The 26,043-nt window shown below is 37.8% G+C and overlaps 1 protein-coding gene across 1 annotated transcript in view; it reads right to left on the reverse strand.

The window, feature by feature from the left end:
* Nucleotides 1-11,111: 11,111 nt before the first annotated feature.
* The window catches only part of YTHDC2 (YTH domain containing 2), a 99,801-nt gene continuing 84,869 nt past the window's right edge, over nt 11,112-26,043 (reverse strand). The window contains exons 27-29 of the mRNA XM_006886680.1: nt 16,049-16,252; nt 12,658-12,840; nt 11,112-11,199 (exon numbers count right to left, since the gene is read on the reverse strand). Coding sequence (XP_006886742.1) covers nt 11,119-11,199; nt 12,658-12,840; nt 16,049-16,252 — 468 coding nt within the window. The 3' untranslated portion in view covers nt 11,112-11,118. The remainder of the gene's footprint in view (nt 11,200-12,657; nt 12,841-16,048; nt 16,253-26,043) is intronic.

The raw sequence follows: 26,043 nt of genomic DNA on the forward strand, positions 1-26,043 counted from the left end.
ATCATGGTATTGCTTATTAGTCCAGTTATGATAATTTTTGTTTTCTTTATGTTGAAGTGTAACTGATATGGAAGACTATATACTCTTTGGTTGACAGCAAAATTTGCTTGATGTTACCTTCTTCTCATGGAACTGGCTATTTACTTTTTCAAACTTGTAGGCTGAAGTTTACAGGTTTGAGTACATAGTCCTGGCGCATCAAAAACAATTAAATAGTAACTGCAGGAGGCTAATGTGACTAGAGTAGAATGAATGCAGGAAGTGAGTCCAGGAACAAAGTTCAGGGATGTGACGGGAGGATCAGCTCACACCAAGCACTAAGGCCACTGTAAGGACTCTGGCTTTCACTTTGAGTTAAAAAGAAAACCACTTCAAAACCTGTAATATAAGCAGACTTTTACTTGAAAAGAAACGCACTAACTTCTAAGTTAAAAATAGACTGTGGGAATGAATGTGGAAGGGGAACAATGGTAGAAAGAAGGTCTCTTAAAAAGCTATTTTAATAACACAGGTGATAATGGTAGTAGCTCGGTGCAGCACAACTCTGACAGATATGGTGAGAAATCGTTGCAGTTTAGATGTATTTTGAGGGTACATTCTGAGAATTTGATGTTACTTGGCCAGAACAACTAAATGAATGTAAATAGCTTCAATTTTAAAAAGGTTCGCTTTATTAAAGGCAGCTTGAGAAGACAAAGCAAAGTATTATAACAAAATTTGCAAAGAGCTGGAGTCAAAATAAAAAGGGAAGAACTCTCTTGGCATTTCTCAAACTGAAAGAATGAAATAAAATAAAACATCATCCCTTGAATTGCAATACTGAGAGATAATATGAGCAAAATCTTGCATGATCCTGGAAACGTCAAAAGAAGGTGGAAGGAATACAAAAGTCATTGTACCAAAAAGAACTGATCAACACTGAAAAAGTCTAGGAAGTATCAGGAACAAGAGCCACAGTTAACAAAGGAAAAATTTCAGGCTGTGTTGAAGACATGCACAAATTAAGGCGCCAAGAACCAATAGGATACCAATTGACACGCTTCAACTAACAGATGCATTGGATGTGCTCACCAGTCTATGCCAAGAAATTTGGACAGCTGCGTGGCCACCTGACTGGAAGAGATCCATTATCTGTCCCTATTCCCAAGAAAGGCAAAACAACAGAACATGGACATTATTAAACAATATCGTTAATATCACATACAAGCAAAATATTGCTGAAGATAATCTAAAAACAACTGGAACAGTATAGTACAGTGACAAGCACTGTCAGAAGTTCAAGTTGCGTTTATAATAGACCACAAGATCCTGGCTGAAGGCAGAGAATACTAGAAGAATGTCTGTGTTTCAGTGACTATACAAAGGCATTCAACTGTGTGGATCAAAACAAATTATGGCTAATATTGAGAATGAGAATCTCAGAACACTTAATTGTGCTCTTATGAAATCTATAGCTAGACCAAGTAGCTGATGTCCTAATGGAACAAGAGTACAATGCATGGTTTAAAATAAGCAAAGAACTCTCATACATTGTTGGTGGGATTGTAAGATGGTACAACCACTCCAGAAGGCAGTTTGGCGCTTCCTCAAAAAGTTGAACATAGAAATTCCATATGACCCAGCTCTTCCACTACTTGGAATATACCCTGAGAATAAGAGAACTGAGGCGCGAACTGAGATTTGTACAACAATGTTCATAGCAGCATTATTTACCATCGCAAGAGCATGGAAACAGCCTAAATGCCCAACCACAAACGAATAGATTGAGAAACTATGGTACATTCACACAATGGAATACTATGCAGCACGCAGGAGTAATAACTTTGTAAATTATTACCTGACTTGGGAGGTACTGGAAAGCATTATGCTGAGTGAACTAACTCAGTCCCATAAAGATATTGTATAAAACCATTATTGTAGAATTAGTATAAGGATCCAGGAGGGGTGGGAGAGGCTGGAAGCAGAGGGATGTGGATGTGCAGGGGGAGGGGGGGCTTAATCATTGGGTTGTACAATTTGATGGGTGCGGGGGGTGACAGAAATTGAAAGAATTTGTTCATTTGTATTCGAATTTTGTAAATAAACTAGTAGAAAAATTTAAAAAAGGAAAAAATGCTGAGTTTGACCCTTTTGATTTTCTGATTCCAGCTCCTTGCACATTTCGTTACATTATTTTGCCATGTCTTCCCAAGCAGCCCTTTGAAATCTTCAACTCCTTAACGTTTTTATTTCTTCCCTTTGCTTTGACTTTTCAGCACTCTAGTGCAATATTCAGTCTCTTCTGACATCCATTTTGGCCCTTTCTATCAGAAGCCTCAGAGCTACATAATCCCAAATGCTTAACCAGCTCTATAAATTCATCCTTTCAATTACCAGCTCCATCTGTGGCTCAGTTCCACAATTCCTCTATGGCCTGTGGGTGCAAAGATTTCCTAGAAGGTCTTCTAGAGACTCAACTCATCAGAGGAATGACTCACATGACTGTAGGTATGGAGGTCAGGGGTACTTAAACACAGTTGCACTGCTACTCCTGTGTTGGTGTTTTCACACACACACCACACATACACACAGAGAATGCTCTCTTTATATTGATTCTCCAGGTGCTGTTGATTTGTGAGACTACGTATCTGCACCTAAGGTAGTTGAGGACCAGAGTGGCTAAGGTAATGGCTAAAAAAAGGGCAACTTTAGGCTAATACCACAAACTGTCTCCCCACCATTCCAAGCATTACAAACCCTTTCCATCTCCCAATCTCCTGAATGCTGTTACCAAGGCTGTGGGTCTAAAGAAAATGAAATATCATTGACAATTACATCTTATCTCCATCTACCATGATTCTGCCTATTGCTCTAGTAGTGAGGACTTTTGTTTTCATGATGTTGAAATGTAATCCATATTGAAGATCCTTGATCTTCTGCCCCAAGGGCTTTTAGCTCTCTCAACTTGCAGCAAGCAAAGTTAGGTCATCTGCATAACACTAGTTGATGAGTCTTCCTCCAATCCTGATTCCACACTCTTCTTCATAAAGTCCAGGTTCTCAAATTATTTGCTCAGCACACATACTGGACAGGTATGGAGAGATGATACACATTTCCCAATTTTAAACCATGCAATGCTCCCTCACTCTGATTGGACAACTTCTTGGTCTAGGTCTACATTTTGTATAAGCATAATCCAGTGTTTTTGAATTCCTGTCCTTCTCAAAGTTAACCGTAGTTTGTTATGATCCACATAATCAAATGCCTTTATAGTTAATAAAACACAAATAGGCATTCTTCTAGTATTTTCTAATTTCAGCCAATATCTATTAGACATCAGCAATAATATCCCTGGTGCCATAGCCTCTTCTAAACCCACCTTGCACTTCTGGTAGTTCTCTGTCAAGGCACTGTTGTAACCATTTTTGAATGATCTTCCACAATATTTTGCTTGCTTGTGATATTCCTCAATAGTTTCACATTCTGCTGGATCACTTTCCTTGGGAATGGGAACAAATATGGACAGTTGCCCAACAATCAATTGGCCAGGTGGCTGTCTTCCAAACTTCCTGGTACAAACTGGTGAGCACATCAACGGCTGCATCTATTATTTGGGACATGTTAATTGGTATCCTATAGATTCCTGGCACTTTTATCTTTTGCCAATGCCTTCAATGAGCTTGAACTTCTTCTTTCATCACTATTGGTTCTTTATCATAAGCTATTTCCTGAAATATTTCAATGTCAGTCACTTCTTTTTTGTACAGTGACTTTGTATATTTCCTTCACCTTCTTTTAATGCTTTCTGTATCATTAAAATTTTTTCTATAGCATCAGTATTACAATTCAAGGTTGGAATTTGTTGTTCAGCTTTTTCAGTTTGAGAAATTCCAAATAAGTTCTTTATTAAACTTAAACTCCAGCTTCTTACACATTCCACTATACTTTGTCTTCTCAAGCTGCCATTTAAAATCATTTGCTCATCAGTTATTATTTGACACCAGGACAAATGGCTGCTTTCCAGTAGTTAACTCACAAGTGACCTCATGATCTAGCTTAAGTGAACTCAGAACACAAATGTGTGAAATCTTCAAGAACTCTCCTCAGTTTCACAGTAACCAGAGGGCCACGCCCAAGGCAACTGACTACAACTTGGTCTTTCCAATAAAATCTTTACTTGGATGTTTTCTTAGGCTTGGTTGTCTAGAAAGGCAAAACTGGCTGAGAGAGAGTGTGTGAGGAAGAAAGAGAGAGAGAGGGATGAAGTGCAGGAGGGAAGAAGGGAAGGAAAGGAGGGAAAAGAAGAGAGCAAGAGAGACAGAGAGAGAGAGAGTGTGTGAGTGTGTGTGTGTGTGTGTGTGTGTGTGTGTGTGTGTGTGTTGGAGAGGGTAAGGCAGAAGGAATATATATATAATATATGGAGATAGGACATACCCCTGGCATAAAGTCTTCCCAATTTTGAACCATGCGGTGTTTCCTTGCTCTGTTCTGATGACTGCCTCCTGGTCCAAGTATAGGTTTCACATAAGCACAATCAACTGTTCTGTGATTCTCAATCTTCTCAGAGCCAGCCACAGGCTATGGTGATTTATGCAATCAAATGCCTTTGCAGTCAATGAAACACAGATAGACCTTCCTCTGGTACTCTCTTCTTTCAGCCAAGATCCATCTAACATTAGCTATAAAGTCTCTAATACCATGGCCTCTTCTAAACCTAGCCTGCATTTCAGGCAGTTCTCTATTGACATGTTGCTCCAGTCATTTTTGGATAATCTTCAAAAGAATCTTGTTTGCATGTGATATTAATGATATTGTGTGATAATTTCTTCAATCTGTTGCATCACCTTTCTTTGGAATGGGAACAAATATAGATCTCTTCCAGTCAGTTGGCCAGGTTTATGAAGAGAAATGTCTTCCAGTCAGTTGGCCAGGTTTATGAAGAGAAATGTGACATCAGGATTGGAGCAAGTTTCATCAAAAAAACTGCATTATGCATATTATACTGCATGCTTACTGAAACTGAGGAAGACCTGAAGCACTTGCTGCATAAGGTCAAGGACTGCAGCCTTCAATATGGATTGTAGCTCAACATCAAGAAAACAAAAATTCCCAACACTGGACCAATTGGCAGCATCATGATAGATGGTGAAGAGATTGAGATTGTTAACAGCTGCAGTTTGCTTGGCTCTACAGTCAACACTCTTGGTATCAGTAGCCAGGAAATCAAAAGACAAATTGCATTGGGAAAGTCTGCCGTCAGGGACCACTGCAGAGTACTGAAGAGCAACAATATCAGTCTGGAGACTAAGGAGTATCTGATCCAGGCCACGGTCTTTGCAATTACTTGCTATGCATCAGAAATCTGGACAATGACTAGGGATGATAGAAGGAGAACTGATGCCTCCGAGCTGTGGTGCTGGAGAAGAGTACTGAATGTACCATGGACTCCTAGGAGAACAAACAGGTTCGTCCTATGAGGGTGGATGTGCAGGTCAGGAGAACACTCAACCATGAGTTCCTCTCCCTTTGCCTCTTGACTAAGAACAACAACAAAATGCTGTAGTCATAATATCCAAAGAGCCTGGCTGAGCTGTGGGCTACTTGTCCTTTAGTTGCCCTGGACATATTGACTACATTGTGTGGTTCTCTGGGTAGAGTGAACTGAGGAGAGTTCTTGAGTATATCAGGTATACATGTTGAGTTCACGCAAACTGGAGCCTGGTGTCACTTGTGAGTTAACTACTGAATATGGCAATTTGCCCTGGTGTTAGTTCAGAACTGAAACTCACCTGAATTCTCATTCTTCATGATTCAGAGTTAAGATACAAGATTTAAATCTTGAGGAGTGTGGCAAATGAAGGTTATCTTTTGAAGTACTCTTTCATTTGCAATTTTTCGCTTTTGATTGTGTGTCTGCTGTGAGGTGATACAATGATGTTAAGTACTTGGATCCTAACTAAAAGGTACTTGAGCCCACCAGGTTCAGTGAGAGAAATACATGGCTGGCTGTTTTCACAAAGACCTTACAGCTTTGGGAACTGCTAAGGGTCAATTGTGCTCTGTTTTTCAGGGCCATATGATTTGGAAGTGACTTGGCATCAGTGGATTATACCAATGAGTTTAGGATACTGAAATGTACTGTTGTTAAGTGCTGTCAAGCGAGTCATAAGGACCCTATGAACAAAAGACCTGAACTTTGTTCTATAATTATCGTTGTTTCTCTATGTTCATAGTTTCCAGAGGCATGTGGTTTAGGAAGTGGATGCCATGCCTGCTCTCACCACTGGGCCAATGGGCTGCATCATGATAGATGGTCAACAGCTTTAGTTTGCTTGGCTCCACAATCAACACTCTTGGTACCAGCAGCCAGGAAATCAAAAGATGAATTGCATTGGGAAAGTCTGCTGTCAGGGACTTCGCCAGAGTACTGAAGAGCAATGATGTCAGTCTGGAGACTAAGGTGCACCTGATCCAGGCCATGGTCTTTGCAATTACATGCTATGCATCAGAAAGGTAGACAATGATTAGGGATGATAGAAGAATTGATGCCTTTGAGCTGTGGTGCTAGAGAAGAGTATTGAGTGACTGCTAAGAGAACAAACAAGTTCGTCCTGGAGAGTGTAAAACCAGCATGTTCTGTGGAGGCAACGATTCTGAAGCTTCATCTGACATACTTCGGGCATGATGCAAGGCAGGACCATCATGCTTGGGAGGGTGGAGGGACAGCACAGGACAGGAAAACCCTCAATGAGATGGATTGATTCAGTGACTGGGGTAATAGGGGTAAGTATGTCAGAGACGATAAGGTTGACAGGCCGATAAGGACAGAGCAGGGTTCAGAGCTATTGTACATAGAGTCACCATGAATCGCAAGCGACTCGAAAGCACATAACAACAATAACAATATACTAGTATTGGCCAATTAGAATCCCATTATCACATGTTCAAGTATTCCTGAAATGACAAAGAGATACAGCATCACATTCACTGACAAAAAAGAACATTTCAATATCCTAAATATTGTCAGTGATACAATAATATCCATACACCTGACATACACCAATTAATACTATATTTGAAACAATGTACGTATTATGAAATCTCTTGAAAAGATCTCTTTAAAGACTTTAAAATTAAAGATGCCATTTTAAAGTGTTAACAGGCAGTGTTAGTCTTGGAAAGTCTATAATCAAAGTTCTCTCCAAATTATTGAGGCACAGTGTGTCAAGTCTGAGGACTAGGATATGTCTAAATTCAGGCCACAATATTTACAATCACTTCCTATGCATCTGAGAGCTGGGCAATGAATAAGGATGACAGAAGAATTGATGTCTTTGAGCTGTGGTGTTGGTGAAGAGTACTGCGCATCCCATGGGCTGTCAAATGAATAAATAAATATGTCTTAGAGAATGTGCAGCCAGAGTGCTCCTTGGAGGCTAATATGATAAAGCTTCATCTCACATACATCAGACATGTTGCTTTGGAAAGGGACATCATGCTTGGAAACATGGAAGTCATGAAAGAGAGGAAGACCTTCAACCACATGGATTGACACAGTAACTGCTGCAATGTGTGCAAATGTATGTGGATTGCACAGGATAGGACAGGGTTCAGATCTGTCATTCATAAGGTCGCTATGGGTATTACTTGACTTGATGGCACCTAACAATAAACAGTGTTAGCTGTGTCATTATCAGAGGACATTCCAGACTAATATCCAAAATACTTAAATCTACAGACATGTTTTCTCAGATTGAGTATCGTCACAAATGCAGTACTGCATGACAGAATGGATCAAAAAGACAATTCTGGTTTTCTTCTGACATTAACAAGTCTTTTTTCTTTTCTTTTCTTTATTGAGGATAAATATATTTGTTATTCCCTGTGGTCCAGCTTGAATCATAAAAGCAGGGCACTAACCTTAACAAGAAGAAGTACTGAGATATGCACTTACCCTTTTCGTTTAGGCAAACTGATAAATTGTTATTTCAATAAAGACAGAATATGTTCAGCTTCACTCTTTCTGTACTCTTTCTGAAGCGCTCTTTCCTCAAAATGAGTATGGCTGCTTCCTCTACAATAGCATAATTGACCTGTCAATAGAGATGAGGCCTATGACCATCGGATTAATCCAGTGCAGAAGGTACAGGTTTTTTTTTCTTTTTCTCTTTTATTCTGGACTCTGACTTAAATTCTTGGACATGAATTCACTTAATATAAGATTATACCAAATTGGCTTAAACAGTACATTGACAGAGAACTGCCAGAAGTTCAAGCTGGACTTAGAAGAGGCCATGGCACCAGGGGTATTATTGCTGATGTCAGATACATACTGGTTGAGAGCAAAAAATACAAGAAGCATGTTATGTATGTTTTATTGACTATGCAAAGGTATTTGATTGTGTGGATCATAACAGACTATGACTAATACTGTGAAGAACAGGAATCCCAGAGCACTTACTAATGCTCATACAAAATCTGCACCTAGACCAAGAAGCTTATGTCCAAACAGAGGAAGCGAACACTGCATGGTTTAAAATCAGGAAAGGAGTGTACCAGTGTTGTATCCTTTATAACTATTCAATCTGTATGCTAGAGTCTATGAAGAAAAATGTTGTGACCGTGTTATGCAGATGACATAATCTGGCTTGCTGAAAGTGAGGAGGACTTGCAATGCTTGCTGCAGAAGAACAAAGACTAAAATCTTCAATATGGACTGCACATCAACATCAAGAAGACAAAAATTCTCACTACTGAACCAATAAGCAACTTCATAACAGATAAAAAAGACTGAAATTGTTACCAATTTCATCTTACTTGGCTCCATAAGCAACATCTTTGACATCATCAGTCAGGAGATCAGGAGACATATTGCTCTGGGAAATGAGACTGTCAAGGACTTCTGCAAATTACTGAGGAGTAATGATGTCAATTTGAAGACTAAGGTGTGCTGGATTCAGGCCATGGCATTTTCAATCACTTCCTACACAGCTGAGTGCTGGACAATGAATAAGGATGAGAGAATTGATGTCCTCAGTTGTGGTACTGGAGAAGAGCTTTTGCATAGCAGATGGACTGTCAAAAAAATAAATAGGTATGTCGTGGGAAAAGGGCTGGTAGAGTGATTCCTGGAGGCAACCATGGCAAAGCTTCATCACACACACTTTGAGCATGTTGCTAGGAGAGGTTATTCCTTAGAAAGAGACATCATGCTTGAAAAGGTGAAGGGATAGTTAAAGAGAGGAAGACCATCAATGAGATAGATTAACACAGTGACTGCCATAATGGGCTCAACTATGTCAGGGATGAGGATGGCACAGGATAGGAGAGGGTTTAGATCTTTTGTTCATAGGGTTGCTATGGGTCATACTCAACAATAACATAGGGTATAGATCACTGTTCACTTTTGTCTCTACCAGCAGTAACAAGATCTGAATAATTTAATAAAATGTCATTTAATAAGTATACTTAAAGTCCTTTTTTTTCAAAACCAGCATTTTATTACATTTAAATCATATCCATCTTATACACCAACAGTCTCATCATTTACACACAGGGCTATATATAAGAAAACAGATGAAAACTTCCAAATTCACAACACCAGAAACGCTAAATATATTATCTAAAAAACACATCATACAATGCAACATAGTTTATATAGGTTCAATTTATAGGTATTTTTCAATGTATAAAATAAAAACCTAATAGCTACAAACGCAGGCTAAAAATCACAGTTGACATTGTAAATAAATGATTAACACAGATAGCTTTCCCAGAGAAGCAGAACAACTCTTAAGATTTTATGTTGTCCTGTGATTTTTTTGCTTCTTTGTTCTTAAACACAAGAACAGTGAATTTAGAAGTTTCTCTTTATCTTCAAAGAAGATATGGAGCATGAAAAGTGCTATCAAACCTGCTCTACTTAGTGACCAGTAACCAAAACGTTTCTTTCATTTTTCCTTTTCTTCTATTTTGTTCTTCCAGGATTCTTATAGAAAGACAGTAGTAGTAGAGAGATAAATAATTTCAAGGTGGAAAAAAAAAAAAGTGAGTTGGCACCAGCATAAATTTATATTATCTTTCATTTATTAAACCATAAATACAACAATAATAATCATCTCCAACATATAAATTGGAGAAAAAGTACTGAAAACTAAAATAGAACATGACATTTAGTGTTGTGCTGCTCCGACTTTAATTTGGAACATATACATCAACCAAGTTATCACTGGTAATTTGTGATTTATTTTTAAACTTAAACTTGACTGAATTTGTATGAAAATTTTAAGCTTGTTCAAATCAAATTTACCTGGCAAAAATAAAGAAGTAATAATTACTGCATTCACTTGAGAGACCTATGAAGGTTGAAACATGGAAGGAGGGAAAAGGTATGGTATATAACCTAGTTAAATGAAGTAGGAAACTGAGCATTTAATTTTATTTGATCAAAACTGAGGAAGAACCCTCTACCTTTTTCAGATTTCACTACATTTCTTAATTGCCAATAAAGAATACTTCTCTCTGCATTTTGCCTTCGTATATCTCAAGTTTATAACGTCAGCATGAATAGCCCTTATCACTATGCACTGGTTCTAAAAGTTACATTTTTACAATTTATTTGATTTTGCTTGTTTTTAATATACACCTCAGAAGTTGACTGTTATGAAACAGTGTTCAAATGTAATAGTACAGGCATTTATTACAAGAAAACAATTTACTTTGTATTTAAAAAATCATTAATAATAGTTGTAAGCCAGCATTTTAAACACATAAAAAGTTTAATTTTAAGTTAACAATGTTTAACACTGTTAAATAACATATAGTATTTTATTCAATGATAAACCTACAATTACAAATACTAAGTGACCACTGCCTGTGATCATTATAAAAATTAAAATGATCTTTTTTATATTAACATGAGTAATTGTAAAATATTCTAAACTGAAGAAGCCCATTTAAAACACACAACTTTATCTCGGTTTTCAGAATCAGTGCATTTGGTGGTGATAAATAGGCATGATGTTCTACAGTAGCTAAAAGTTCTGGAAAAGTAAAATGAAGAAAATATAAATAAGAAAGACATTCAAAGTGATACAAATACCACCAGTTATCAAAACCACATATGTCGTAACCTGAGTGTCAATCAGTTGTAGTTTTTTCTCCCAGTGGAAGGCGTTCCCACAACTGCAGCAACTGCTCACCAACCTGAGGTTCTAGTTCCTAGAGAAATCAAAAGTCAAAATGAATATACAAGACTTATATTAAACTATGCAGTGTTTTAAAATCACCAAGCCTATGCTAGTAAATATTTTTAATATCACATTGAATTTTTTTTCTATTAGAACAGTTAAATAAGATGTACTGCTTTAATTCTCCAAGATTCCATTTAAGAAGCCAACTTATAGACTTGAAGTGCCAACCTGTAAAAATCTTAACTTTTTGTGCTAAAATGGTAAGAGAGTTCCATCAAACACATCTGGATGCTTTTACTATCTGAAAATGGTGGGGTTGTTGTTAGTAGCATCTCAGTACAAACACTCTGCTTGAGCTTTCAAAAGTTTACTGTAAAACATATATATTTTGTTTTGTTTTTCAACAAACTGCATTTATTTGGAAGACATTACTATAGAATAAAAGCTAAAATGTCTCTATGCAATTTAAAAGAAATTATTATCCCCTTGTAGCATGATATCTTTGATGTTGTTATTGTTATTGTTGGTAGGTGTCATTGAGTCTGGTAAGACCCATAGCGACCCTATAAAAATGGATCTGAACCTTGTCCTGTCCTGTGCCAACCTCATTATATCTCTGATAGCCACTTAAAAATCCAACACTTTTTGACTATTGATTTGAGGTAAATCACATTAATTCAATTAGCTATTAGTTAAGTAATCTCTGGTAAAACTAAATTGTTTGAATGTATTTTCCCCCATATAAAACTAACCTAGTAACTCATTTTATGAATAAAGATTAGATTTTAAAAAGCAATTAGTATACTATTTGGTCAACATATGCTATTTTCTATCACCTTAACCAGTTTAAAATTTGTTAACAGCATCAAGGCAAAGAAAAAGAAAATAGAAATAAAACAAAGAAGAAAAGCATTAAAAGTCTGCTGTTTACTTCATATAATTGTTTTTATGTGCTGCAGAGTCAGAAGCAACTCACTGTTGACCTTCCAGTGGGTTTTTCAGAAGCTGTAAATCACACAGGAGGAGATGGCCCATCTTTCTCCCGCAGAGTTGGTGGATTTGAATTGTCTTTGGGTTGGCAGTACAACTTCTTACCATTAGGCCACCAGAGATCCCTTCATAGAATTGGTTAAAGCTATAAAGAAGTACTAATTTCTTTTTAAGATTTTAGCCAAATTAACTCAGAGTTGCATTCAGTTTTGGTTCTATCTTTAGCAAGATAAGAGTCTTTAGGAAGTGACCTATGATATTTTATAGATGCCATGACAATGACAGATAGACATTAACCTTAAACAAAATAAACAAAAGCATTTAAAAAGCAACAAGCTCTATCAGACACATTTGCAAGTAAGTTTTTACTCACTCTCTTATAAATCTGAAAGCTTCCCAAGTTCTCAAGAAATGTGCTCGTCAAACAAATCACTAAATAACAACAAAGCAAAATAAGAACAAAGTGGAGGAAAGCACTGTAAATGCTAGGGTATACCTGTCCATCTCTGCTTATCTGGACTTTCTTGTTGTCATTCCAAGGATTGAGCAAGTGGTGTGCAAGCTGGAAGGGAAGACTTTCTTTTCGTATCCATTCCACTTTAAATACTCCTCCTAGTCCAGCTGAACCCCAATCCTGACTCTTCTCCCTTCCTATCTCAGAAGACATTCTAGAATATCCCTGTAGGCAAAGGAGAAGGGAGTGAAGAAGATATTAAATTTTATTTACCTGATAATACTCTAAATTCTTAAAGTAAAAAATAATATATAAAACAAAAATTAGCAGTTTATTACATTTTCATGAAAAGAATCCATTAATAGTACATTTTAGAAGATAAATTTCCATCTCCTAACAAATACTTTCAACAACTTTCAAATATTCTCTAAATAATGTGGCAATAACTCTAAAGACCACATTTATTCCATCATAAGTGACTATAAAATAGCCTACAAAGTCTTATTTCTGAAAATTATAGTTATAACATATAATAAATTAGTCATTGGACTGACACACAATTTCATGTAACAACATATGAGCAAGTGTCTGTGGTGATGAAGGAAGAAGTTCAAGCTGCTCTGAAAGAATTAGCAAAAAACCAAGGCCCCAGGAATTGATGGCATACCAACTGACACATTGCAACAAACAAACGCTGCCCTGGATGCAGTCAACAAGTTATGCCAAGAAATCTGGAGGACAATCACCTGGCCAACTGACTGGAAGAGTTCTATATCTGTTCCCTTTCCAAAGAAAGGTGACCCGACAGAGTGCAGAAATTATCAAACAATGTCATTAATATCACAGGCGAGCAAGATTCTGCTGGAAATTATATAAAAACAACTAGAATAGCACAACAGAGAACTGGCAGATGTGCAGACTGGGTTTAGAAGAGGCCGTGGTCCTATGGATATAATAGTTAATGCTAGATGGATCTTAATTGAAATCAGAGTACCAGAGAAATGTCTATCGTGTTTCCTTGACTGTGTGGATCACAACAAACTGTGGCTAACTTTGAGAAGAATGGGAGTCCCAGAACACTTGATTGTACTTATGCAAAAACCCATACTTGGACCAGGAGGCAGTTGTCAGAACAGAGCAAGGAAACACTGCATGGTTCAAAATCAGAAAGTGTGTATGCCAGGGATGTATCCTATCTCCACACCTTTTCAATCTATATGCAGAACAGATCATCTGGAAGGCTGAGATCTATCAGCAGGAATGTGCAACCAGGACTGGAGGAAGACTCATCAACAATCCGCATTATGCAGACACAAACCTGCTTGCTGAAACTGAGGAAGACCAGCAGTGCTTGCTGCAGCTTTCAATATGGACTGAAACTCAACATAAAGAAAACAGAGATTCTCACCACTAGGCTGATTAGCAGCATCATGATAAATGGTGAAGAGACTGAGACTGTTAACAATTTTAGTTTGCTTGGCTCCACAATTAACACTCTTGGTACCTGCATCCAGGAAATAAAAAGAGGAATTGCACTGGAAAAAATCTGCTTTCAGGAACCTCTTCAGAGTATTTAAGAGAAACAATGTCAGTCTGGAGACTAAGGTGCGCCTGATCCAGGCTACAGTCTTCGCAATTACTTGCTACGTATCAGAAACCTGGACAATGACTAGGGATGACAGAGAATTGATGCCTTTGAGCTATGGTGCTGGAGAAGAGTGTAGAACATACCACAGACAGCAAGGAGAACAGATTCCTACTATAGAGGGTGAAACCAGGCTGCTTCTTGGAGGCAAGGATTCTGAAGCTTCACCTGACATACTCTGGGCATGTTGCAAGGAGGAACCAGTTCTTGGAGAGGACATCATGATTGGAAGGGCAGAGGGACAGTGCAAAAGAGGAAGACCCTCAATTAGATGGACTGATTCAGTGACTGAGTAATGGAGGTAGGTGTGTCACAGAGAGTGAAGTTGTCACAGGATAGAGCAAGGTTCAGAGCTGTTGTACATAGGGTCGCTATGAGTCACAAGTGACTCGGCGGCATACACAACAATACACAGTAAGTCAAGATGAATTACATTCCTTTGATTGTTAACACTTACTTTCTTGATCTATTACACTTCCTATTGTTTTTAATCTACCTGAGAATTAACACATTTAAAACTGTCTTCAAAAAGAAACTGTTACTCTGCAGAGGCTTTTGAAAGCAAGATAAGGCAAAACCAAGATCACAGTTCTATAATTTTCTTTAGAAGGAGAAATATATTCCTCATTTACCATCCAGTAAAATATATTCTTGAATTCTGATGAAACTCAAAGGCAGATTGCAGTTGGTTTGGGGGTGTTTTTTGTTTTTGTTTTTCTTTCTTTTCTTTATACTCAAATCAGGAAGGAGTCCTCAGAAAAGGGCAAGGAAACACTGTGGATCAAAATTAGGAAAGGAGTGTGTCAGGGATGTGTCTTGTATCCATACCTTTTCAATTTACATTCAGAACAAATCATTGGGGAGGTTGCCCTTTAGAAGAAAAAATGTGGCATCAGGATTGGAGGTAGACTCATCAACAACCTGTAATATACAGATGACATAACCTGTTTGCTAAAACTGACCAGGACCTGAAGCACTTTTTGCAGAAAGTCAAGGACTGTAGTCTTCAATATGGATTGAAGCTCAACATCAAAAAGACAAATATTGTCACCACTGGGTCAACTGGAAACACCATGATAGATGGAGAAGAGATTGAGGTTGTTAACAATTTTAGCATATTCAGTTTCACAATCAACAATCTTGGCACCAGCAGTCATGAAGTCAAAAGACAAATTGCACTGGGAAAATCTGCTGTCAGGGACCTCTCCAGAGTACTGAAAAGCAACGATGTCAGTGAAGAGACTAAGGTGCACCTGATCCAGGCCATGGTCTTCACAATTACTTGCTATGCACCAGAGAGCTGAACAATGACTAAGGACTACAGAAGAATCTATGTTTTTGAGTTGTAGTGCTGGAGAAGAGTACTGAACATACCATGGACTGCCAAGAGAACAAGTAGGTCTGTCTTGGAAAGAATGAAATCAAGTTTCTCCTTGAAAGCTAGGATATTATATAGAATTTATCTGTCTCACATATTTTGGGTACATGGCCAGGAGGGAACAGTCCCTGGAGAAGGACATATACTTGAAAGGATGGAGGGACAGCATAGGAGAGGAAGACCTCAGATGAGATGAATTGACACAATGAGTGGGGTAATGAGGGTAAGTGGGTCGAAGTCAATGAGATGTGCTCAGGAAAGAGCAGGTTTCAGAACTGTTGTACATAGGGTCACTATAAGTCGCAGGTATATGAGTCGCAGGTAATGTAATGGCACGTAACAACAACAACAACAACAACAAACAAACTGCAGTCAGAACAACCCCATTTTACTGTTTCAGGATGGCTCACCTGGAAATGTCCAGATCCTTGAACAGAAAATACCAAGTAAACCATGCTGCTTTCCCAAAAGGCTCGATTTAGCTTCCGCTCATTACTAGGGGTTGTAGACCAGATACCTTTCTGTTGAGAAATCTCAAGGTTTCTCAAATTGCTACTCTTCATTATGAAGTATCGAATAGGCATGTTTGGTCTTGGTGAAGGAGATTTTGAGCCCTACAAAAGAATGCATAAATTTTTGAAAGGTAAATTTGACCTTTCAAAATCAACAGGCTCCATTGATACATCTTCATAAGCATATATACCAAAATATTTTACCAAATATCCCACAATGCAAATACCTCTATTATGCCTGAAAAGATAGGCAAGCTCAATCAAAATAAGGTTAAACAGCCAAAACCAAGTTCAAAAACCCTTATCAAGAAAGGATCATGGTTACCAGCTTTCATTTATACTCAAAAAGTACTTTCAGAAAATATTTTAATAAACTTCCAAAATATGAAAATATAAATGGCTGTGGTGTCACTCATTAACGCTTAGAGATCCACGAGCAAAATTTTGTTTCCTCATCCTGTGAATCTCACTATTCTAGTTTACTGGTCTTACTGCTAAAAGGATAAATGCTTTCACCAGTAAACACAACAGTGATTCCTCTGCACTGGAAGTTAAGACTACCACCTGGGTACAATGGACTCCTTTGCCTTTGAATAAGTGGGCAAATAATGGAGTTACACTGACTGGTGTTACTCATCCTGATTATCATAGGGAAACTGGATTGTTGGTACAGCCATGCCTTGTGATTAAGGTCAATAGATAATGGAAACAACCCCAGTCAAGTAGGACTACTAATTGGTCAGATTCTTCAGAAACAAAGGTCTGGGTCACCTTTGAAGACCAAGAACCAATTCAGGTGCTTGTTGAGGGCAAAGAAAATATAGAAAACCTTCCTTCTTTCCTGCAGCCTGAGGTACCAATTTGTGACAGAAGACTGCATTTCTAGCCAGTCACCTAACCTATACATTTTGGACTTTTTAGCCCTGTATCATATTCATTTTTATCAAAAATGAATCATTCTCTTTGCACACACATTAACACACATACACACCACCTGTATAGCTATTCCTTACTTGCTCCATTTCTCTACAGAAAAGGAAAACAACATTAAACAGCAGAATAGATACTACAAAGAAAAGATTAGTAAACTTAAAAGACATGACAATAGAAATTATCCAAAATGAAATAGAGTAGGAAAAACAAGTGAATCAAATGAAGAGAGTATCAGTTATCTGTAGAAATATATCAAGTGATAAAATTACGTATTTAAGGTCTCAGAAAAGAAGAGAGAGGAGCATTAAAAAAATTGTGCAAAGCGGTATAGGTCAAAATAAAGAGGAGAGACAGATTTACCTTAATGAAAGAAAGTCAATATCCTAGTGAAATTTGTATTCCAGAAATAAACAATCATATAGTCTTTTCCAGCAAAAGTTAAAAAGATCCTTTTCAAAAGACATGCACTAGCAGAAATATTAAAAGAAGGTCTTAAGGAGAAGATAGAAATACAAAATAAAAGCCTACATCTAAACAAGATAATGAAAACCACAAGGGGGAAAATATATAAATATTTTTTAAAAAAACACATTTTTTTACATAAGTCTTGGTAAAACACTAATGTAAAAATAATACATTGTAGCAATTAAAACATGTTATGTTGTTATCTGTCCTCAAGTCAGAATTGAGTCATATCTGACCCTCAAGCAACTTTTCAAAAGCTATAATCACATGGAAAATATTGCTTATCTTTCTCCCTGAGAGCATCTGGTTGATTCAAATCACATGCCTTTGGGTTGGCAGGGCAACTCCTACTCATTAGGCCACCAGAGTTCCTCTAAAACATACGTAATAAAATGTATGAAAATAATACAAAAACAAGGACTAAAAGAAAAAAAGTATAGCAACAACAACAGCGGCATTATATTAAAAAATGAAGAGCTATGTTTGTTTTGGAGGAGGGGGAAAGTATTGAAAATAATCTAAAAATTGTTCATAATCAAAACTCTAGGCAACCTATATCTAAAATAAACTTCCTCAACCTGACAAATTTCCTTGCAATACAAAGAACCCTAGCAGTGCAATGATTAAGGGCTTGCCTGTTAACATACTTAGCAGTTCTGTGGGACAAAAATCTAGCAATCTACTTCTGTAAAGATTACAACTAAGGAAATTGTCTGGGGTAGTCCTCTTTTGTCACAAGGAGTTACAATGAGTCAAAATCAATTCAAAAGATCCCAACAATGACACGACGGTCCACAACATAGAAGTAGCAGCCAGTAGCCATAGTTAGAAAATAACTTTTTCTACTGACTGAGCTTGTATGCGTGTGACACTTTGTCAGGTCACTGAACCAGAAAACTTAGGCCAAGACTGTTGATAAGACTGTGGTACTTATGATTGAATGAGTCAGTTTTACTTTAGTTCCTGCTTAATTACTTAGAACCTGGAGGAGGGGCAGGGTTAAAAATGGCAATGTTAAGGGGAACTAAGAGATAAAACAGTTGGCTATAATAAATAAAATAACAGTTTAATAAAAAATTTAGTAACAAAAACAAAACTGTAAGTGTCCTCCCAATAATGGAAAAACTTCATATTTCTCCCCTAAGATCAAGGCAAAGAAGTTCATACTCATTTTACTGGAAGTTCTGGTAAAAGAAATAAATGGCATCCAGATTGGGAGGAAATACTGTTTGTATCACCCAGAAAACATCCATTCCTGAATTATTACTCAGCTAGAATGCATTGGGACCCACTGGGTGGGCCTTTGTGATTACAAGTTGGTTGGGGCCTGCTGAAGAGCCTCTTGTTTGAAGCAGTTGGATTCTGGAAAGTAGGTTATTTCTATTTAATTAACAATCAAGTACATGCTGTTTGGCCCTTTTGAGTTAATCATCAATCAGGTGTAAGCTGTTTGGTCCTTTTGATTTAATCAACAATCAGGTATAACCTGTTTTGTCATTTTTATTTAATTAAGCAATCAGTTGTGGGTTGGAAGTCTCTTGTTTAAACCAATTAGGACCTGGTAGGTGGGTGGGACATTTTGATTAGAAGTCAGTGATTAGAAGCTTGCAGGCCTTGGGCCTGGGATGAAGACTGATTTGCTATTAGAGTTACAAATTAAATTGTCAGTTTGTTGTGTGTGGTGGGAAGATAGTTCTGATTAATACAGCACTTCTCTGTCAGTTTACTGTACTGAGATAACTTGTGGGTTGCTGTGATACTGAAACCTATGCCACTGGTATTTCAAATGCTATAAGGGTTACCAAGGGTGGACAGGTTTTAGTAGAGTTCCCAGATAAAGACAGACTAGGAAGCAGGACTGGTCATCCACTTCCTAAATAATAGGTCTTTGAAAACCCTATAAACAGTAGAGGAATGTATATAGTAGTGTAGTAGTAAAGCCAAGATTAGAAGCTGACAGGAGGAAAAACAATAATTGGAACATGGAATATACATAGCTTGAATGTAGAAAACCTAGAAATTATAAAAAATTAAATGGAATGTATGAATATCAACATACTAGACATTAGTGAGATGAGACAGACAAGCTTTGGTCACTCTGAATCAGATAATCATGTGGTATACTATGCTTGGAATCAACCACCTCGGTTATGCAGATGAAACAACCTTGCTTGCTGGAACTGGCCAGGGCTTGAAGGTCAAGGACTATATTATTCAATATGTATTGAAGCTCAACATCCAGAAGACAAAGATTCTCACCACTGGGCCAACTGACCACACCATGATGGATGGAGAAGAGATTGACGTTGTTAACAATTACAGCTTGCTCAGCTCCACAGTCAACATTCTTGGCACCAGCAGTGAGGAAATGACAAATTGCATGGGGTAAATATGCTGTCAGGGACCTCTTCAGAGTACTGAAAAGCAACGATGTCAGTCTAGAGACTAAGGTGCATCTGATTCAAGCCATGGTCTGTGCAATTACTTGCTATGCATCAGAGAGCTGGACAATGACTAAGATGACAGAAGAATTGATGCATTTGAGTTGTGGTGCTGGAGAAGAGTCTTAAACATACCACACACAGCCAAGAAAACAAACAGGACTGTCTTGGAGAGGGTGAAACCAAGTTTATCCTTGGAGGCTAGGATTTTGAAGATCCATCTCACATACTTTTGGTATGTAGCCAAGAGGGACCCATCCTTGAAGAAGGACATCATGCTGGAAAAGGTAGAGGGACAGCACAGGAGAGTGAAGACCCCGGATGGATTGATACAGGTACTAGGGCAATGGAGGTAGGTGTGTTGGAATCAGTGAGACTGGCTCAGGACAGGGCAGGCTTCAGAGCTGTTATACATAGGGTCACTATGAGTCACAGGTGGCTCAACAGTATATAACAACAACAGCATGCTAGGAATGAAAAGTAGAAGAATGTTATTGCATTCACAGTCAAAAAGTCAATTTCAAGTACTATCTTGAAATACAATATTGTGAGTGATTGGAAATTATCCATACGCATACAAGGAAGACCCTTTAATATTATTATTAGTAAAATATACATTCCTACATCCAAAGCCAAAGAGGAAGAAATTGAGAATTTTATCAAATCATGCAGTCTGAAATTGACCAAACATGCACTCAAGAAGCATTAATAATAACTAGTGACTGCAAAAGTTGAAAACAGTGAAGGAATAGTACTTGGAAAATATGGATTTGATAGAAATAAGGCTGGAAATAGAATTATTGAATTTTGTATTTTCAATGATTTATTAACTGCAAAGACAAATGACAAATGACAAATTCAAAAGACAAATGACAACTTCACACATGCACCTCACCTGATGGGCTACAAAGGAATAAGAAGGACTATATCTGTGGAAGAAATTTTTAGAGAAGCTCACTATTGGCAGTTAAAAACTAGTCCAGGGGCAGACTGTGGGTTAGACCATCAATTACTCATATGCAAGTTCAAATTGAGGCTGAAGAAAATTAAAATAAGTACATGAGAATCAAGATATGATCTTGAATCTATTCCATCAGAATTACAAGATAATCTTAAGAATAAGTTTGAGACATTGACCACCAATGATCCAAGATCAGATGAGCTTCAAGGATATCATCCATGAAGAAAGCAAAAGGTCATTACAAATACAGATGGGAAAGAAAAAAAAAATAGATGTCAGAAGAAACTCTAAATATTGCACTAGAGTGTCGAAAAGCCAAAACAAAGGGGAAATATGCCAAAGTTAAAGAGTTGAATAGAAGCTTTCAAAGGGCAGCCTGAGAAGACAAAGCAAAGAATTATAATGGAATGTGCAGAGAGCTGTAACTGGAGAATAAAAATGGAAGAAAGAACTCTGCTCTGCTTCTCTCAAGCTGAGAGAACTTAAAAACAAATTTAAGCCTTGAATCACAATATTGAAAGATGCTATGGGCAATATATTGAATGACCCAGAAAACATCAAAAGAAGATGGAAGGAATACACAGAATCACTATACAAAAATGAACTATCGATACTGAAAATTTCCAGGAGGTACCATATGAGCAGGAGCCATAATGAAGGTAATGAAGGAGGAAGCAAAAACTGAATTGAAGGTACTGGTTAAAAATAAAGCCCTGTATGAGACTGCCAGTCTATCCCAGGAAATTTGGAGGACAGATATTTGGCCAACAGACTGAAAGAGTTCCCATTCTCAAGAAAGGTGATCCAACAGAATATAGAAACTATCTATCAAATACTATCATTAATATAGCATACAAGCAATATACTGCTGAAGATCATAAAAAAACAGCTAGAACATAGAAAAAGGAAATGCCAGAAGTTCAATCAGGATTTAGAAGAGGCAATGGCACCAGAGATATCAGTGCTGATGTCAGATGCAACCTGGCTCAAAGTAGAGAATACCAGAAGAATGTCTATTTGTGCTTTATTGACTATGCACAGGCATTTGATTGTGTGGATCATGACAAGTTGGGCCTGGCATTGAGAAGAATGGGAATCCCAGAACACTTAATTATTCAAAAAGCTAGACTCTATGAAGAGGAATGTGGCATCAGGATTGGAGGGAGACTCATCAATAACCTGCATTATGCAGATGAAACAACCTTGCTTGCTGAAAGTGAAAGAGCTTGAAGCACTTGTTGCGTAAGATCAAGGAATGCAGTCTTCAATATGAATTACATCTCAATGTCAAGAAAACAAAAATTCATACCACTGGACCTATATAGGCAACATCTGATAGATGGAGAAAAGATTGAAACTTTCAACAACTTCATCTTACTTGGATACACAATTAACATTCTTGATACCAGCAGTCAGGAAATCAGGAAAAATACTGCACTGAAATGTTTGCAGTTAGAAACCTCTTCAAATTATTGAGGGGTAATGATGTCAGTTTGAGGACTAAGGTGTGACTGATTCAGGCCATGGTCTTTTCCAACATTTCCTATGCATCTGAGAGCTGAACAATGATTAAGGATAATAGAATAAGAACTGATGCCTCTGAGCTGTGGTGTTGAAGAATACTGAATATGGACAGCCAAAAGAACAAACCAATATTATCTTGGAGAGGGTGTAGCCAAAATGCTCTTTGGAGGCAAGGATAAGGATTTGTCTCACATCCTTAGGGCATGTTGCTAGGAGGGGTATGCCTTAGAGAGGGAAATGATACTCGGAAAGATGGAGGGTTGGTGAAGGAGAAGATCCTAGACTGGGTGGATTGACAGGGTAACTGCTGCAATAGGCCCTAATCAGTCAGTAAGTGTGAGGATGGCACGGGATAGGACAGGATTCAGATTTGTTCTTCATAGGGTCACTATGAGTAGTAATCAACTCGTCAGCACCTAACAAGAAGAATGCATTAAGATAAATTATGTGAAACAAACACAAAAGGCTACATATTTGTAACTCTACAAAAAAAGAAAAGGGTACCAGTAAAGTGAAGGGCTAGTGGGCTTATTTTTTTAAAATAAAAGATATTTCTACGTACTGTTGTTATCATGTACCATAGAGTTGGAGCCAACCCATAGCTGACCCTCCAGTGGGTTTTCAGAGGCAGTTTATCGCATGGGAGGAGACTGTCCATTCTGCTCCTGCAGAGCAGCTGGTGGCCTCGAACTGCATGTCTTTGGGATTGCAATGCAGTTTCTTGCCACTAGGTCACCAGGGCCCCCATACTATATAGTAGCCATGATCAACTGGAAACAAATTTTATTCTCTAAATGTTAACTATTTCGATGATAAATTTAACAAAAAGTTATGTAAGACCGATTCTCTGAAATCTATAAAATACCATAGAAGGAAATGAAAAAAAATCTAAATAAATGAAGACATATACAATGCTTATGAATTAGAAGAATAAAATTGTTAACTCTCAATTTTCTTCCAATTTATCTATAAATTTAATGTAAATCCACTTATTTTACCCAGAAGCTTTTCTATAAAAATCGACAGGTTGGTCCTAAAATGTATGCAAAAATGCAAATAACACACAATAGCCAAAATACTTTAAAAAAAATACATTACAGGGAAAGCATTAACTTATTTTACAACTTGCTATACATTTACTTTAATAAAATCAGTGTCAGACTGGCAGGAGAAAAAATATACAGAACAACAGAACAGAGTTCACACAGAATAGACTACATAGACACATTCGATTGATTTTTTACAGAGATGTCAAGTTAATCAAGTAGAAAAACAATAACCTTTTCAACAATTAATAATGAGCAACTGCAAAGCCATAAGTCAAATAATGACCTTTGTCCCATGGTGAAGAGATTGAGATTGTTAACAGCTTTAGTTTGCTTGGCTCCACAATCAACACTCTTGGGACCAGCAGCCAGGAAATCAAAAGACGAATTACACTGGGAAAGTCTGCTGTCAGCAACATCTCCTGAGTACTAAAGAACAACGGTATCAGTCTGGAGACTAAAGTGTGCTTGATCCAGGCCATGGTCTTCGCAAGTACATGTTATACATCAGAAAGTTGGACAATGACTAGGGATGATAGAAGGAGAATTGATGTCTTTGAGCTGTGGTGCTAGTGAAAAGTATTGACTATACCATGGACTGCTAAAAGAACAAACAAGTTCATCCTAGAGAGGGTGAAACCAGGCTGCTCCTTGAAAGCAAGGATTCTGAAGCTCCATCTGACATACTTTGGGCATGATGCAAGGAGGGACCAGTCCTTGGAGAAGAATGTCATGCTTGGGAGGGTGGAGGGATAGCGCAAGAGAGGAAGACCCTCAATGAGATGGATTGACTCAGTGACTGTGGTTGGGGGGTAGGTGTGTCAGAGACAATAAGGTTATCTAAGGATATAGCAGGGTTCAGAGCTGTTGTACACAGGGTCACTGTGAGTCACAGATGACTCGACGGAACCTAACAACAACAATAAACAAGAATTAATTCTAGATAGATCCCATACCACTACATAAGATCTTCCATTATAAAACTTATAAACAAAATACAAAAGAAAAATCTTACTCTAAATTATGTAGTTTTCTTATGATCAAAATTATGAGCCATAATAGAAAAAAAAGATTAAGATAGATTTCATAAAATTAAAAAATAAATTTAATACTCAGAAAACAGCGTGAAGTGTACACCCCAAAGACCTGGAAGCAGTGATGTGCACAGACATTATATACTAACATTTATTGCAGTCCTAGACACAATAGCTAGTAATCGGAAAGACTATGACTTGAATCAGACACACTTTAGTCCTCAAATTGACATCACTACTCTTCAAACATTTGGAATGGTCCCTAACTACAGGTTTTCGCAATGCAATGTGTCTCCTTATTTCCTGACTGCTTATAACAAGAGTGTTAATTGTGGATCCAAACAAGATAAAGCTCTTTAGTTTCAACCTCCTCTCCATCCATCATGGCACTATCTATTGTTCCTTTGGTAAGAATGTTTGTTCTCTTGAGACACAATCTATACTGAGGGTGGCATTCCTTAATCTTCTGCAACAAGTGCTTCAAGTCCTCCTCCCTTTCAGCAAGCAAGTAGTATGTCAGCTGAGGACTAAGATGCAGCTGATTCAGGCCACAGTCTTTCCAATTATAAGCTATGTATCCGAGACCTGCACAATGAATAAGGATGACAGAAAGAGAATTGACACCTTTGAGCTGTGGTGTTGAAGAAGAGCACTAAACATCTCACGGATGGCCAAGAGAATGAACAGATATGTCTTGGAGATGGTGCAGCCGGAGTGCTCTTCATAGGCAAGAATGATGAGAATTCACCTCACATACTTTGGACATCTTGCTAGAAGGGGCTATTCATTCATTGGAGAGGGACATGATGCTGGGAGAGGTAGAGTGTCAGCAAAGGAGAGGAAGACCTTCAACCAGGTGGACTGACACATTGATTGCTGCAATGGACTGTTGTGTGTCAGGAAGTGTGACAATGGCGCAGGACAGAACAGTGTTCAGATCTTTTGTTCACAGGGTCACTATGAGTCGTACTCAACTTGAAGGCACCTAACAACAACAACAAAGTCACAACAGCTTGGCTACATGGAAACAACTGCAATGTTTACACAGCCACTCAACTAAGCAAACTGCAGTATCCACATACAATGATATATAAATGGAATGAACCAAAAAGTATTATGGGAAGTGATAGAAGATAGACACTAAAAGCTACAAATTTGTAACTGTACATGAACTGTAAGAAAAAGTCTACAGACAAAAAAGGTTGCCAAGGACTAGAGGCAATTCAACAAGATCCCTAGAAGTGTGGTAGATTAAGCACTGACCTGCTAACTGAAAGGTCAGTAGCTTGAATCCAACAGCCATTACAAATGGGGAAAAAATGAGGCACCCTGCTTCCCTAAAGACTTGTAGCCTTGGGAACTTCATGGGACAATTCTACTTTGTTTCTATTAGGAGACTATGAGTCAGAATCAACTCAAGTAGTTGGGGTTTTCTAGGGGTGACAGAATGTTTTCTATCTTATAATGGCAGTGATTATACAACTGTGTA

This window comes from Elephantulus edwardii, unplaced genomic scaffold (assembly GCF_000299155.1).
Source record: "Elephantulus edwardii isolate Elephantulus edwardi_28Jun2011 unplaced genomic scaffold, EleEdw1.0 scaffold00050, whole genome shotgun sequence".
In the NCBI taxonomy this organism is placed as follows: domain Eukaryota; kingdom Metazoa; phylum Chordata; class Mammalia; order Macroscelidea; family Macroscelididae; genus Elephantulus; species Elephantulus edwardii.